The sequence below is a fragment of the Micromys minutus genome (assembly GCF_963924665.1).
Source record: "Micromys minutus genome assembly, chromosome: 2".
NCBI lineage: Eukaryota > Metazoa > Chordata > Mammalia > Rodentia > Muridae > Micromys > Micromys minutus.
The window spans coordinates 53716448-53733902 of record NC_137971.1 but is presented as its reverse complement, the minus strand read 5'-3'; the positions used below and the strand labels follow the sequence as shown (position 1 = coordinate 53733902).

At 47.3% G+C, this 17455-nt stretch overlaps 1 protein-coding gene across 1 annotated transcript; it reads right to left on the bottom strand.

Annotated features, from left to right (window-relative positions):
- Positions 1-11365: 11365 nt before the first annotated feature.
- LOC308416768 (glutathione S-transferase P) lies at positions 11366-13792 on the bottom strand. Its single transcript, XM_080911835.1, has 7 exons — positions 13700-13792; positions 13433-13468; positions 13133-13239; positions 12962-13049; positions 12547-12650; positions 11785-11892; positions 11366-11621 (listed from the first exon to the last, which is right to left on the bottom strand). Coding segments are annotated over exons 1-7 (633 nt in total). The 5' UTR covers positions 13701-13792; the 3' UTR covers positions 11366-11432.
- Between the last annotated feature and the right edge of the window lie 3663 nt (positions 13793-17455).

Genomic DNA, 17455 nt, shown 5'->3' with positions numbered 1-17455 from the left:
GGAATTGAACCCCGGTCCTCCTCAAAAGGGGATTGATTGTGCTCTTAACTGCTGAGCCAGCCCTCCAGCCTCTAAGACTGTGATTTTCTTTAAAGATTTATTTATTTATTATAAGTATACTATCTGTCTTCAGACACACCAGAAGAGGGCATCAGATCTCATTACAGATGGTAGTGAGCCACCATGTGGTTACTGGGATTTGAACTCAGGACCCCTGGAAGAACAGTCAGTGCTCTTAATCACTGAGCCATCTCTCCAGCCCTGAGACTGTGATTTTTTAGTTGTAATTTTTGAAATGCCTGTGGCCTCAGCCTTGCTTTCTGGATGAGGAGTCTCCCCAGCCTGAGGTACATAGAATAGCACCGTGTCAAACAGATAAAATCAAAACAGGGCAGATGAGATCACTCACTGGATAATGACACCCACTGCCAAGTCCAAGACCTGACTCCAATCCCTAAAACCTACTCAGTTGAAGAGGATATCCTTTTCATGTAGCCCAGGCTGGCCTTACACTATGTAGCTGAAGATGACTTTAAACTTCTTGTTCCTTACACCATCAGACCACAGGGATGGCAAGTGGGCACACCACACTTGAAATTACATGATACTGGGAACACAGTGCCTTATGCACACTAGGCAAGCCCTCTGCTACACCCCAGCCCATAATGCCATTCTTCACCCTGACCCCTTAAAACAGGTTCTTATCATGTAGCCCTGGATGGTCTTAAGCTGACAGATATCTGCTCTGCTTCCTCAAAGCAACACATCTGACTCGCGTGCTACTTGTTTGTTTGTTTATGGCTTTTAAAAATGTATTTATTTAATGTGTGTGATACCATTGCTGTGTTCAGACACACCAGAAGAGGGCATCAAATCCCATTACAGATGGTTGTGAGCCACCATGTGGTTGCTGGGACTTGAACTCAGGACCTCTGGAAAAGCAGTCATTGCTCTCAGCCACTTAGCCATCTCTCCAGTGCGGATCCCCCCTGCCCCTCCCTGTGTCATTCTTAAAGGTCATTTTATAAAGTAAAAAGATGCTAGTTGTGACTTGTTGCCTGACTATTATTTTTAGTTGTATGGTTTTATAATAAGCTTATATATTCTCTTTTGCTGTCTGGAATATTCTGCAACTCTCTTGGATGCAAAAGAGATGATTATTGTAAAGAATTTTTTTGAGCAGTTGAATGGATGATAGTTTTCCCATCGTATTTTGAAGCCTGTGTTTAAACGTCAAAGAATTTTCATTTTCTTTTTGTTTGTTTGTATTATGTGTATATCCATCTATCGAGCGTGTGCATACAGTGGCATATGTGTGGAAGTCAGAGGACAATGTACAGGAGTCAGTCCCCTCTTACCAAGTGAGTCCTAAGGATCGAACCCAGGTGTCAGATTTGTCAACCAGCACCTTTACTGGATGAGTCACTTCCCTGGCCCTATTTGTTTTCATTTGTTTGAGACGGGGCCATTCTCCGTAGTCACCTGGTGGGTCCCAGGTTCCAAGTGCTCTGTACTTAGCTTCCCTTTGAGCCTCTGGTCTGAGTCCCAGGCTAGAAGCTCAGGACTGTAGTTGCTTCGCTCTTTTGTGAGAAACAGAGAGGAGTTTTTGTTTTTGTGGACTTTATTGTTTGGGAGGATTCTGATTGGCCAGGAATTTCAGCCCCACCGCTGAACACCACTCCCGCCTCCAGTGTGGGAGACTGCTGTCATTTCCTCTGATAATGGGAAACAACAATGAGCATTGTGCAGAGGAAATCTTCAACAGGGAACCAGCCCTTGCCATCCACATCAACACCATCACCCCCCCCCCCCCCCCAGTTAGCCTCTTTCTTGTCCCTCTGCTTAACTGCAGTGAATTCTGTCAGGCATGGAGGTGGGTGTGGTATCTAGAAGCCATTGCTTTTAACCGAAGCCTGGGCTAAGGTTAACCTTAAGGGAGAATACTGAGGCTGAGGGAAATCTACACAAATGACTCCCTAAGCCAGCCCCCATCTTCTAGTCACTTCTCCACCCTATTACCTGCCCTCCCCAAGCTCCTTGGCTTTGTCCTGTTTTAGCAAATTGATCGCCACATGACTATTCAATACCAGCTGTTTCCTCGGAGCGTCTTTGGGAAGCTCCCATGCCATGGAAAACTTGCCTTAAATAAATATGAACGTTTCTCTCTTGTTTGTGCCACGTTGACTTATCTCTTGGGGCTAGGTCCAAATCCCAAGCACAATGGAGATGTTTTAAAATGTGTTTATCTAATGTGTATGTATAGGTGTCTGAGTGTACGTATGTGTGCCATGTGTAGGCAGGAGCCAGCAGAGGTCAGGAGAGGGAGTTGGATCCCCTAGACATGGAGTTATGGGCAGTTGTGAGCCGCCCTGTAGGTGCTTGGAATTAAACTGGTGCCCTCCACAAGAGTAGCACATCCCCTTAACTACTGAGACACATGATTTTTTAAAGATTTATTCTTTGTATAGGTGCTTTGCCTGCATGGACCATTGCATACCAGCAGAGGGCACTGGATCCCATGGGACTACAGTTATACATGGCTGGGAATTGAACTCAGGACCTTTGGGGAAGCTGCCACTGCTCTCAACTGCTGAGCCATCTCTCCAGACCCCTATAACTTTCTTAAACCATGAATTTGAATGTTTCTTTTACATTTTAAACTTTATTTTTATGGTAATAGGGGTTTAACTAAGGGCCTCAGACAATTCCTAGGTGAGAGCTTGATTGCTGATGACCCTCACCCCTCTTCTAAAACATTTAATAGCAGCAGGTGCATTTAATCCCAGCATTTGGGAAGCAGAGGCAGGTGGATCTCTGTGAGTTTGAGGCCAGCCTGGTCTACAGAGTGATTTCTAGGACAGCCAGGGCTACAGAGTGAAACCACTTTATATTATGTGTGGGCATGTGCATACCATGGAGCACATGTGGAGGTCAGAGGACAACTGGATCAGCTGTCACCTTCCACCACGTGGGTCCTCAGGCTCGGCAGTGGGTGTGGCAGTGGGCAAGGCATGGGTTCCTTTACCTGACAAGCTACCTCACCTCACCAGATCTAGAAGTAAACTTTGTTTTCCAAATTTCTCAAAACAGGGAGATTCCCTAGCTGGGACTTTTTATCTTTTGGTGGCGCTGTGCTCAAGTGATCCTGACATAGCCACTCAAGGCTTCTTAGCATGTCATGCCTCAGATCCAGCTCAACCCCAGAAGACAGCTCTGGGTTCAGTGCAAGAATGGTAAAGACCTCTCTTTGGGGCTGTGTGGTTGAAATTAAAAGAGGGCAGACACAAGGCCTGTCAGAAGGAAGGGTAGGTGGGAACAAAGTTTGAGAAAGAGAGGGAAGCAAGAGGGAGGAAGAGGAGGATGACCCTCTCTGCATAGCTACAGGTTGTTATGAATATTTTATAAGAGGTGGATTTGTACAGGACGATTTGTCTTGTCTAGGTGGGCAAATTATATCATATCATTGTGCTCTGAGTTTATAGTGTGGACATTTTGTAGAGTGTAAAATTACAGAGAAAATCTGAGATAAAGCCATTGTTAAATTACAAGTTTCTGGAGTTTTGAATTCGTTGGGCTGGTTGGAGTGTGGATAGAGTTCGAGGGCTGGCCCTCTGCCAGGAGAGAGCTGAACCAGAGAGCGGCGCTGCTGGGATAAATATAATGTTAGTTCTGTTTGGCCAGAGAGTTTTATTTTCTAAGTGAGAGAGAACTTGGGGGCCGAGTTTACTACAACAGGGCTGGGGCAACAGTCAGCCAGTAAAGTGCTGGTTCTGAGAGCTTGTGGACCTGACTCCAACCCCTCACATCTGGGTAGGAGCCAGGTGTGGCCAAACACTCCTGCCATCCCAGCACAGCTTGCTTCAGATAGGAGGTATCCTGGGGCTCACTGGCAACTAGTCCAGTGAACTGTAGAGTCTGTGAGAGACTCTGTCTCAAAAATAAGATGGTAGCAGGTGTGGTGTCACAAACTAATCCTAGTGTTGAGGGGATAGATACAGGCAGATCTCTTGAGTTACAGGCCATCTAGAGCTATATAGCAAGGCTCAGTGTCAACCAAACAAAACAGTGGAAAGTAACTTAGAAAGATACCAGCTGCTAATCTCTGGTCTACACAATCACACACACACATACACACACACACACACACACACACACACACACACACACACACAGCAACACACCAACACTAACAACCCTCCCTTTGTCTCTCGTCCTAAATTTAGATTTGAGGGAGAATCTGGATGAATATGTCTTTAGGGACAGAGGCTCTGCCAGATTCTGTCATGAGGACTCTTGCTTTTGTTGGTCCTTTTCCTACAGACAAATATTATCATTGTTCTCTGTCTTCTGTGTCGCTGGCCATGTGGATGGGAGTCACGTGGCAGCACCAGGAGTGGCCTCGTGAGCTGTGACTCCAGCCTACCTATAGACTGAAAAGCTGGGCTTCTTTCTGGCCTTTCTCCATGTGGATAACTTTTCTGTGGGCCACCAATAAAATGAATCAGAGTGTGTCTCTCTCCCTTATTTCACATGTAGAACTGATTGTTCTCAGTTTTATAGGGGTCTGTTCATGTAGGAGTTAGAATCATGAGATGCCCACACACTCATTTACTGACCTCCAAGTTAGATGATGGTGGTGGTGGTTTTGGGGAGCACAGGACAAAGGTCCTTGTGCCCACAAGATCTCCAGAGAAACCAGGAATGTTAAGCACATATGATTGTCTTCGAAGTGGGAAAGATTGACTGCTATTCTTCCATCCAGAAAGCTGGGAGTTGGAGGTGATTTCCGTTGGGCCTGGAGATATCAAGCTCCCACCAGGACCAGAGGTGACTAAAAACCCAAATGACCTCTACCCTGTCTGTATGACAAAGACAGTCCAGAGCCTTCCCCAGGCCCTTAATTTATGCAGGAAGCCTATCTCTAGAGCCCATCTTCTTGGAAGAAAGGACATGTATCCCAAGTTGTGTTTCAATGTAACTATGTTTCTTTGTGCACAAGGGATTGATTGTATTACACCAGGAAACTTTCCCCTTAAATTATACTGGACTTAAATGATTTGGGATAAACCCCTGATTACAGACTCTTCTTATTTCTTTGGGATTTGCTTCCCTGTCTGACTGCTGCAGAGATGCCCTCAGGTGATGCTGATAATGATAAAGATTTTACACCGGCTCTGGTGTAGCTCAAGATGACCTTGTGTAGCTGAGAATGACCTTGAACTTTTGATTCTCCTGTCTCCACTTCCTGAGTGCTAGGGTATGAGCTGCCACACTAGCTCTTCAGTTGATGTTGTTTATTTGTGTTAATCTTATTTTTTTGTGTGTGTAGGGAGCAGAGGAGGGTGTGTGTGTGCCTACAGAGGCTAGAAGAGTGGTAGATCCCTAAAGCTTCTCTTGGTGTGGGTATTGGGAGGCAAATTCTAATTTTCAATGAGAGCAGAATATGCTCTCGCCTCCTGAGCCTTCTCTCCAGCCACCCCCACTCCCATTCGTATGTCCACACACACACACACACACACACACACACACACACACACAATTTTATTTTATTTTATTGAGTCAGGAGCTCACTCCATAACCAGGCTAGTCTGGAACTAACTCTGTAGCCAGAAAAGTTTGAATACGGAGCGCCTTCTCAATGCTGGGAGTCAGGTGTGGTGTCATGCACTTGTAACTTCTTCTAGCACACAGGTGACAGAGATAGGTGGGCCGTGAGTTTAATGCTAACCTGGGCTATATAACAAGACTATTGACTTAGCTTTTGTGTGTGTGTGTGTGTGTGTGTGTGTGTGTGTATGTGTGTGTGTGTGTGTGTGTAGAGACATCATGACCACAGCAGCTCTTGGAAAGGAAAACATTTAATTGGGTCAGGCTTATAGTTCAGAGGTTTAGTCCATTGTCATCATTGTCATCATGGCAGAAAGTATGGTGGCATGTAGGCAGACATGGTGCTGCAGAAGGCGCTGAGAGTTTTTACATCTGGATCAGCAGGCAGCAGGAAGAGAGACAGTGGCCTGGCTTGAGCTTCTGAAAACAAAGCCCCCAGTGTACCCTCAGTGACACATTTCCTCCAAAGCCACACCTACTCCAGTAAGACCACATCTCCTGATAGTGCCATTCTCTATGAGCCAATGGGGGCCATTTTCATTCAAACCTCACAACTATCTCAAACTACCAAAACTCAGTGACTTTAGTTTGAAGGTGAAATGTCCTCCATAGGCTTGTGTGTTTGAACACCTGTTCCCCAGCTTGTGGCCCTGTTTTGGGAGTCTGTGGAACCTTCTGAACATAGTCCTACCTCCTGACGTAGGCCACTGGGGTGGACATTGAGTGTAGCCCTGATTTTGTACTGAGTCCTGTTTCCTAATCCTCTAAGAAGTGAGAAAGTCATGGCTGATGCTCCTGCTGCCAGGAATCCTGTCAAGTGTCTACACTGTGGTGGACTGTAGCCCTGGGCTATAATAACCTCTCTCCAAATTACTTCTTCAAGGTACCTTGTCCCAGACAGGAGAAAAGTAACATAAAAATGAAAGTAATAACAAAAGCAGTGACTGCTATTCCTCAGGCCACAGTCTTCTATGGGTCCATTCAGATGAGGAGCTCACTTGACACCAGAATACCACCACCACGCAAAGACTCTGAGGCTCTTGTCAACATTTACCCCATGGTACACCCATCCTCAGGGCAACATAAAAGTCAGATTCAAAGCCAGGCGTGGTGGCACATGTCTTTAATCCTAGCACTTGGAAGACAGAGGCAAATAGATCTCTGTGAGTTTGAGGCCAGTGCGGTCCTCAAAGTGAATTTCAGGACAGCCAGGGCTGCACAGAGAAACCCCATCCCAAACAGCAGCAACAACAACACGGTACTTGAAAAGTCTGCTGAGAAGCTGGATTCAAGCAGCTGGCAGTATCGGCCTCCAGGCTTATAAAAATCCAGATAGGGCTGAAACAATGGCTCTGTGGTTAAAAGTGCTTGCTACTCTTTCTGAGGACCAAAGTTCATGATAGCCCAGAATCTCATCAGTGTAAACATCAACAATTACAACAAAATCTGTTTTTCCTTCCAGCCACTTAGTTCCCATCAATAACGACTCTGAAACTTTGTATTAATAAATGCCTTGCCCACAAGCTTTGACTCATTCCCCAACTAACTCCTAACACACTTAATCCATTCAAACTATTCTATGTCTTCCACATGGTTAGCTCCTCTCTTTCAGTCTCCTTGCTTCCTCCTTAGCCTCTTCCTCAGCATCCAGCTAGAATCTCCCTTCATTTTCTCACCATTTCCCAGAATCCTCTCTCTTCCTGCCAGTGTCCCACCTCCTATTTTCTGCTTCAGCTCATTGGCCATAGGCTTTTTTATTGACAGATGGTGCTTAGATTCTTTCTGCACATAGGTTGGCTCAGAGAGCCTGACACTCTCTGTGGCCTTCAAGAACAGATGCCTGCATTTGTGTACTCATGCTCAACCTCCACAGTCACCCATATGTATATAAGTACACATGCATTAAAACACTAAATAAATAAATATATGTAACTAAATGTTTTCTTTTATGTATGCACATGTTTTGTGTAGCTCTGTGTCTGTGCACTATGTGTGTGTCTGGTGCCCGTGGAGGCCAGAAGAGGGTGTCAAATCCCCTGGTACTGGAGTTAGAGTTGTGAACTACTGTATGGATGCTGGGAACTGAACTCAGGTCCTTTGGAAAAGCAGCCTGTGCTCTTAACTACTGAGCCATTTCTTGATTCCCAAATGAAATGTAATTAAAACAAAAAAGAAAAGGCCTACCTACTGTAACCTATTTCCTCTATTTGAAGTAATCTGTGTTTTGTTTTAAGTTTTGTTGTATTTATTTTAGTTGTGTGTAAGAGCTAGAGGTAGAGACCTGGGTTCAATTCTCAGCATCCATATGGCAGCTCACAGCCATCATAACTCTAGGGCCAGGAGAGCCAAGGTCCTCTTCAAGCTTCCACAGACACTGTATGCAATGTGGTGCACAGACCTAACACCCACTCACAGAAAATAAATAAGGCTGGAGAGAGATATCTCAGGGGTTAGGAGCACTGGCTGCTCTCCCAGGAAACCGGGCTCATTCCCAGCACACACATGGCAGCTCATAACTGTCTGTAACTGATTCCAGGGGACCCAACACCCTCACATAGACACACTTCACATAATACACATGCAGGTGAACACTAATGCATATAAAATAAAATAAATATTTTTAAAAAGTGGTGTGTGTGTGTGTGTGTGTACATGACTGTATCTGAGGGTGTGTTCAGCGTTCACAAATAGGCCAGAAAAGGAACAATATGCTTCTTCTTCTATCACCATAGTCCTCTGAGGCAGCGTCCCTCCCTGAATCTGGAGTTCAAGGTTTTTCAGCTAGGCTGAAAGCCAGCAAGCCATAGCAGTCCCCAACTTAGTCCCTGACTAAGCTAGGGTTATAAGTGTGCGCAGGACCACACCTGGCTTGTTACCTAACCGCTGGGATCCAAATTCTGGTCCTTATGTCTGTGCAGCAAAGGACTCATAACTGTTGAGCCATAACTGTCTCCAGCCTCTGATCTTTGTGTCTGGGAGGACAAGGGAAACATCTGGTAAGAAGCTTAGCTCCCGGGGTGAGATATGAACGTAACCTCCCACCAAGAGCTCCATTTTGCTCTCATTCGTGCATCCTTAGTCTTTGCCAGTCTCCAGCATCTCACCTGACTCTTCTCTCTCCTCAGCACCACTCAGTTTTTAAGACAAATTCTGGTGAAATTTTGCACAGGGGATAAAGCAACTATGCATGTGCCACCTCAAACCCAACTCTGTCAACCATTTGCGATAAACGTATTTTAAGGATCTGAAGAGGTGGCTTAGTGTTCAAGAGCATCGACTGTTTTTCCAGAGGACCCAGGTTTGGTTCCTTAGCACCACATGGTACTTCTAACTGCCTGTAATTCCATTTCCAGGAGCACCATCACCTTCTTCTGGCCTCCACAGACACCAGCACAATAGAAAATACATCTATAGATAAGATAAAAATAAGTAAATCTAAAATAAATAAATAAGCAGCAGCTCAGGAAATCCCCTTGTGGAAGGCACTGTGGCTTAATGTAGCTTCTCCCACCAAAACTCACAATCATATCCAACTCTCAACTATCAAGAAATAGCTGGAGCTGGAGAGATGGCTCAGTGGTTAAGAGCACTGTCTGCTCTTTCAGAGGTCCTGAGTTCAAATCCCAGCAACCACATGGTGGCTCATAACCATCTGTAATGGGATCTGATGCCCTCTTCTGGTGTGTCTGAAGACAACTACAGTGTATTTATATGTAATAAATACATCTTTTTTAAAAAGGGAAAGAAATAGCCAGCTAGTGGTGACACAAAGATGCAGGTGAATCTCTAAGTTCAATGCCAACCTGGTTCACAGAGTGAGTCCTAGGACAGCCAGGACTACACAGAAAAACACTATCTCATAAAACAACACAGATACACACACACACACGAAATAAGGAGAAAGAGGAGAAATAAAAGGAGGGAAGGAAGGAATAGAGAAAGATGCTACTAAGAGTGTTGGGTGCTGGCCACAGACCCCTCAGGAGTCCCCACATTTCAAGACTCCTCACATTTCCTTCCCCAGCTGTGTACCTTCCTTGCCAGAAGCTGTGTGGATTCAGATACAATGTTTCGTTTTTGTTTTTTTTTTTTTTTTTTTTTTTGTTTTTTTCCAACTCCAGAACTCTGTATCCTCTGTGGTTAGAGGTGTGTCTTTTCAAGGTGCTAGAATGTATCAAGCAGCAATGGGCTTGTACTCAGCATTGTCTCTGTCTGCTATAATTTATAAAGTAATCCCAGTTTCCCATGACAGCATGAATGCTGGCAACAGCATCTTTCATATCGGTCCTGAGGAATATTAACTCTTAGATTGCTCCTTACCCTTCCCAGGGCAGAAGGGAAGAGGCTGCAGGCTTCGAAGATGAATTCCTGAAAGACAAGGCAAAGAGCCAACACAGAGGCAGAGTGACAGGCAGGTGCTTAAATATTAAAGAAGCTAATCGGAGAATGTAGAGCTCAGCTACTGGAGTACAGGATCCTTACTCAAGGTGAGAGCCAGGAGTCTGAAGGGATGGATGGATGGTTGCCTGGCTGTTTGAATGGGCCTCATCAAGCAGTGGGAATAGGGCCATGCAGAGGTGGAGCTAGAGTGACTCTTAATTCTCTGCCAGGCTAGAGAGATGGCTCAGTGGTTAAGAGCACTGACTGCTGTTCCAGAGGTCCTGTGTTCAATTCCCAGCAACCACATGGGCTCACAACCATCTATAATGTAATCTAATGCCTTCTTCTGGTGTGTAGCTGAACCAAACCCAGGACCTCTGGAAGAGCAGTCAGTTCTCCCAACCTCAGAGCCATCTCTCCAGCCCTAAATAAATCTTTTAAAAAAAAAAAAAGAGAGATTCTCTGCCAATTAGGTCCCTTGATGTCTGTGTCATGTGTCTGAATAACAGACTGGTAAGGCCATTGCTGTGACAATGTGCTTCTTTCTACGGGGTCTGGTGAAGGTGTTGCACTTTCCCTGGCTAGGAATGTTTGATAAATTCTTGGGCTTTTCTTTTTTACCCTCACAGTGTATGTACTGTGATATACACATGTGCCCATGGGTTCTAATCTACACTGATTAGCCTACAGATGGTGTCAGTCTGTGACTGGTGGGTGGTGCTGGTTGGATAGTGGTGATTATAGGCACAAAAGAGAGGCAGTCATCCTCTCCTCATTTACACTCCGATGACACTCTCAGCCAGAAAGCCATTGTCTCATACAAGTTAGAGCATGGTAGTGACTCAGAGCAGTTAGTGGATGGTGACAATCTCCAGTTACCTAGCCTCAGGTGTTCTGTTGTTACAGCAACAAAATCCAGGCTAAAAGGAAAAAAAAATTTCATTAAGTGCAGAATACTGAGACCAAGAGAAACCTGCACGAAACACCTGAGCATGACAGTCCATAGCTATGATCCATTTGGGCAACAGACACTCAGGCATCACCAGCAAGCCAAGGGAGGACTCCCACATACTTTGTAACCCTCTACCAGGCCAGCCTCCGGTCACAGTGCCTCAGCCTATCCCAAGCCAGGAAACTAAATAGCTCTGGCCTGCAGCCAGGTGTTAAGTGTTCCAGAGACAGACTGGCAAATCAACTGGAAAACCTCTTCATTAGATGTTACTTTATTTCTCTTTCTATTCCCCCGGCCATCTATTTCAAAGGTCAGCAAATATTAAGCATGTTCTATTCCTACCCTTGTGTGCAAGCTTCCTGGTCCTCTGCCCTTCTCCAGCCTGGGGGTCCCAGAGCCCCCTTTCACTAGGAAACACACCTGAGACACCTCTTCTTACAAACTTTATTAGTCTTTGAAAAGGAGGACAAGAAGCTCTTGTGTCTTTGGTCCACTACTGTTTGCCATTGCCATTGATGGGACGGTTCACATGGTCGGGAGATGACAGAAAAGCCTTGATCTTGGGCCGGGCACTGAGGCGAGCCACATAGGCAGAGAGCAGGGGGAAGCTGTCCAGGCAGCCAGGGGCCAGGACTTGGTGGATCAGCAGCAGGTCCAGCAAGTTATAATCGGCAAAGGAAATCTGTAGGGGTAGGAGGTGTGGGTATCAGTAGCTGGGAGAAGGCTGGGGCTGGGGGGCAGAGAGATGAGGGACCCCCACACCCCCATAGCTCGGCTCCATTTTACAAATGGTTACTCCTTCTTGTTTTTATCCATAAGGAAAAGGGAATGCAAAAACCACTCACCTGGTCACCCACGATGAAAGCTTTGCCTCCCTGGTTCTGGGACAGCAGTGTCTCAAAAGGCTTCAGATGACCAGGCAGGGCCTTCACGTACTCATCCTTACCATTCTCCTGCCAGGAAGACACCCAGAGATGAACCATCTTCCCACCTTCACAGTGCAGTGGGCACTGGAATCCTGCTGCCCTGGAATGAATTCTAGATATACCCCACCCCCAGGGACATGACCTACCATTAACTGCCTAGAGACAGGAGCCTAGCTACCACTGTGCCTGCAGCCAACATCCAGACTTTGACCTCGTCTCATTCACTTGAACTGCTAATTCTTTCCTACTCCATACTGCCATTCCATCCCTGCTACGATCTCTTTCTCCACCCTAGGCTGCCCGCACAACTCACAGTAGCTCAGGCTTCCCAACTGTGACTGCAGGTGTGGTACCGCCCTCAGTCAAGTTCTCTGCTCTTTATTACTGCGGAGCTCTCTCTCAGAGCCGGCACCTCGGAGGACCATTCGGAGCTTCATGTTTAAATCTAGTCATGAGACTCTTCAACAGCCCCAAGCCAGCTGGTCCAAGGCAGCCCCAGCTCCGTACACACCTACACATGTGTAGGCACACACACACTCTTCCTACCTGCAACTACCGGCCCTGCCCCCTCCTGAAGTTATTGGTCCTCTTTACACCAGCCTGACTCTGGCTCTGACACAGGAAGCTCCTTTGCTCACCGCCCTCCCCCCGCCCCCAACCCACTCAGGGATCCAGGCTCACATAGTTGGTGTAGATGAGGGAGCCATATTTGCAGCGAAGGTCCTCCACCCCATCATTCACCATATCCACCAGGGCGGCCTCCCTCTGGTCTTTCCCATAAAGCCCTGCAGGTTGGGAGAGACAGCAAGACTGATCCCTGATTTCCTCACTTCAAACCCCAGCCCTCAGGCATGTGGCTGTTAGCAGGTCTTTGGGGGGAGGGGATGTGGCAGTCATGTGAATCCTGAGCCCATGAGAGGCAACAGGAAGCCATAGCAGGCAGCCCACAACTGCAGCCTGAACAAGGATAATCTCTGTGTGTCCCTACTTTGGTTCTGTCCACGCTGGACTAAAAGGGGAGTGGCCAGGAGGGCAGATACCCGGAAACTAGCAGAAACCCTGCCCACTAGCTGGACCACCTGAGTTCAGAACTTACCAAGAGAGCGGCCCAGGTGCCTCAAGATGGCATTAGACTGGTAAAGGGTGAGGTCTCCATCCTCAAACTTGGGGAGCTGCCCGTACAGCTGGAGCAGAGGAACAAAGCTTGGTGAGGCCGCTGTCCTCTTAGGGCCCTACCTCTGCTCCCTCCACCAGGCGTGTCACTCACACAAGTGGGCTTGAGCAAGCCTTGCAGCCAGATATCTATGGTCACCACCTCCTCCTTCCAGCTCTGGCCTTGGTCAGCCAGCAGCATGCGCATGGCTTCGCACCGCCCTGTATGGAGTCAGGGTAAGGATTTGGGGACAGTGTGTAGGCCCAGCCTCAACACAACCTCGGGTCAGGGGACAGGGCATGGTGAGGGAAGCAGAGTCTTGCAACCAGAGGGGAGGGCAGAACCAGGGCAGATGGGAACGGTGAGCTGCAGCCCCTACCCGAGACCTCCCCTTCCTGCAGGGCTAACTCCTACCTCGAACTGGGAAGTAGACAATGGTGTATGGCGGCACTGGGGTGAACAGAAGAAGAATGTTAGGTAGAAGAAGGGGGGTGACTAGGGTTCAGGGTGGTGCACCCTCCTGCCCAATCTCCCGGGTCCTTTCTCTGCTTTGTCCCCCACCCCACCCCCAACCCCGGCTCTGGATGCAAGCTGCCCGGTGCAGAGAGCTGAAGTCCCGCGAGCCCAGGCCTCGGAAGCGGCCAGCTGGTAGTCCGGGGAAGCTGGGCGGCGCGGACTTACTGACTGCTGCGTAGACGGTGTGGACGCAGAGCTGCGTAGTCAGCGAGGTCTCTCGGGCGCGGACGCAAATACAGGCCCCAGAGCCGCCAGCCTTATAAGGGGCCTCGCGCCCCGCCCCGGATGCTGAGTCAACAAGGTGGAGGGAGATAGCAGAGCTCCGCAGCTCCCGCCTCCTGCCGGGGACACTCACAAGCTGGACCTGAGTCTGCAGCAGTGCTGGGTTCAATTTTGGGTCCTGCTCCGAGAGGGGTGTGTTCGGCCCTCTACCACTTCGTGCTGGAGCTGGCCGGCTTTCTGCAGGTGCAACTCTGTCCACCTTCTGCCTGTCCCCACATACCAACCTCTCCGGTAGATTCCACCAGTGGCCATCCTAACTCACCAGCTTCTTTCTCCTGCCCAAAGAGCTTCATTTGATCTTTGACCTTCGCCAGGAGCAGTCAGAAAACTGAGATCCCGGATCCTCCATGTCAAAAAACCAGTTCTTCAGCCTTTCAAAAGTAACAGCTGGAGAGGTGGCTCAGAAGTTAAGAACACTCCCGGCTCTTGCAGAGGAACCAAGTTCGGTCCCCAGAACTCAGAGGCATGTCATTTTATTTAAATAAAAAATATTAACAAAATAAACATCTGTTCCTAAAGGCTACTACACACAACCTCACTGTCACACACATCTAAGTGTGTTATCCTACTCAGGCTGGCTGGGGGCTGCTTCTTTCTGGCTCTCCTTCCCTGGCTTCTCTCCCTGTGTCTCCCTGGGTAACAGGGATTTGAACTATTGAAGCAGCTGTGGGCAGCCATGTCTGTGTCTTACTTTTTCTTTCCCCACACTGCCTGCCACTGTCCTAGCTGGTGCCTGTCTCTGCCTCTCTTCTCCCACTCTGGTTACTTCAAAGAATCCCAAGTCTGCTTCTTATTTTGAACTGAAATATGCAGAAACATTTTCCACCCTTAACTCCCTCCCCAGGCTCTGACACAGTGTCCGGTGGACCATTCCCTTTTCCCACAGCACAGTCTGGCCTTTCTGCCCCCTTCTACAGAGCACAGGCATGTGTATCGCGGCATCAAGTGACTACTGGATTTCCGGTCTGAGCCCGCCCTTTCGTCTATGCATTCATCTACTTCACTCTCAGTTCCTGGCTGTGTCTGGGATGTCTGGGGTGGAAGTGCTGGTCCCAAACTGTGCGGATCCTTGATTGGCAGACATAGCATCGAACTCAGTCTCACATTCTCAACTACCGTCAGCTCCCTCGGGCCCCAGTTTTCATTACTGAGGGTCTGGGCCCTTCTTGTATTCTTGAATTTTTTTTTCTTGCCTGGTGGAAGCTGCTGGTTCCTAACTATGGGCTCTGTTTAGACTGCATGCATGAGTTGGCCTTGATCTTGTAGCAACTCCTCTGCCTCAGCCTCTTAAGCGCTGGAATTACAGGTATATCACTGAACCTCTTGCTCTGTTCTCAAAGGGCTGGGTAGTTATGAGAGGGAAATCTCTGGACTACAGCCCCCCCCCCCCAGCTCCTACCCCACCCTCCCAACCCATACTTTGGGTTACTGCCTTATTCAGAGCATCAGACCTGAGGGCTAGAGAATTTTGTGTAGATTTTTGGCCTGTAATCCTATTGCCTACGAGACAGGGACAAGATTCCCGCTAGCTTAGTCAGACTAGCTGGGATTGGTGATCTTGAGTTTATCATGGGATTCTGCCTCAATTTAAAAACAAACAAACAAACAAAAAACGAAAGCAGAGAGCAATTGATGATGATTCCTGGTGTCAATTTCAGACCTTTACACACAGTTGCACACATGGGAACATGCACGCATGCACATGCAAACACACACAGAGATACTACACGCATATGCAAGAACTGTGCTGAGCTGAGTATGATGATGCATGACTAGAATGACAGCACTCTGGAGACTGAGGCAGGAGGATTATGACTGCAAAGGAAACCAGATCTGGAGAACGGGACCCTTTCTGAAATGACTTCCTAACATGCTGTGGAGGAGAGCTCTCGGTTTCCATCAACGGTGTGGAAGGACTTCCTCATCAGAAGAAATCCAACCCCAGGGAGAGGTGAACTCCAGTTCTGTGTGTTCTCACGCCTGGGACACTAAGAAAAACATGAAGGTTCCAGGAGCAAGCAGAAAAAGGGGTAACCCACTGGGCAAATGGATGGGATTTGCTGAATCATAGTGACTTGACTAGATTGCTACAGTTCATCCATTTACCAGCTGAGGCGCAGCTGAGCTCATGGGAATGATGAATACAGCTGCCCTATATGGTTGCATATTGGTTAGGTAAACAGTAGGGCTCCCAAACTACGTGATATATGTGTAGAAAGACTGCCGAGTCATGCCGGAAGAACATGTTTAACTTGCTAAGATGCTGCCAAGGTAGCTGGAATGTTTTCCGGCTTCCACCAGCATTGTGGAAGAATTCTTCCATCCTCCCCAGCATGAAGCAGCAGCAGCAGCAGCAGCAGCAGCAACAACAGTTGCAGCTTTAGTGTTGCCATTCTGAAACACACAAGTGGCGGAGGACTTGCCTTTTTTGCCTGAGCATTGAGGTTTAATTTCCAGCTGGACACTTTGTTGTGTTCTGTCTTTGTTGTGTTAACTTAATTTCCTGTGTTGAGTTTCTTTTCCTGGGTTTGTTTGCACATGGGTACATTGTCTCTGTTGAAGTATCATTTCCTATCTTCTGCATAGCTGGCTGTCTGGTGCCATGCCTTTAACCTCAGCAGACAGGAGACAGAGATCAGCAGACCTCTGAAAATTTAAAGCCATCTTGATCCAGGCTGGCCAAAGCTACATAAGTGAGATCCTGTCTCAATAAATACATAACCAAATCATAAGCCTTCTGCATATTTTAATAGGATTTCCCCTTAACTATTCCGTTCTAAAATGTATTTATATACTTAACGCCACGGAGGTATGAAACATGCCACAATCCCCCTACCAAGGCTTAGTGAACGTCTCAAAAGAGGGGGCAGAAAAGACCAAAGGATAGGGAGGACCAGTCGATGGGGAGGAGAAGGTGAATGCTGTCTCTTGGCTACCACACTCCTGAACTCACCAACAATTAATTACCTGCCAACATTATCAAGCCAGCCAAAATTCTAGCATAGCTGAAAATGGGGTTCTGCATGCCCCACCCCATACTGTGGACCTATGAGTCATTGATTGTGATGTAGAATAATGTAGAAAAGACCAACTATTAGATAGTGACTTGTTGATTTCTTTAGTGACACGCTTTTTACTGCCTGTTGGATAAGCCTGCTTCCCCTGCTGCCAAACAGACTGACTTGCAGAAACCGCCAAGACAATGTGCTGCCGCCCTTAACCACCGGGCAACCTGCTTGCTTGCTCGCCCGACCACCTTGTGGTTTTAAAATCTAAAATGAAAATACAAACTGGACCCAGCAGCCTTTCGTAACTAACCTGGCTTCCTTCCTCTCTCATTGGTGTTGGAGTGCTTATTCCAGAAAGATCTCCACAGTTCTGGAGCACCCCCACCTGCCCCCACTGAGATCTTTATCACAACCTTAGTTGGTCCAGAGAGGCTGTAGCTCTCCATCCACTGAGGCTCTCTGGAACTGGGATGGGCATGCTCCCAAGATGATTCCAAGGTCCCCTTCCAATGGCTTAAAGACCCAGGACCGAGACTCTCCATGAAAGAATAGAATATATATAAATATTATATATTAAATATAAACATCGCATAATAAATATAAATATATTTATATATATATGCATATATGT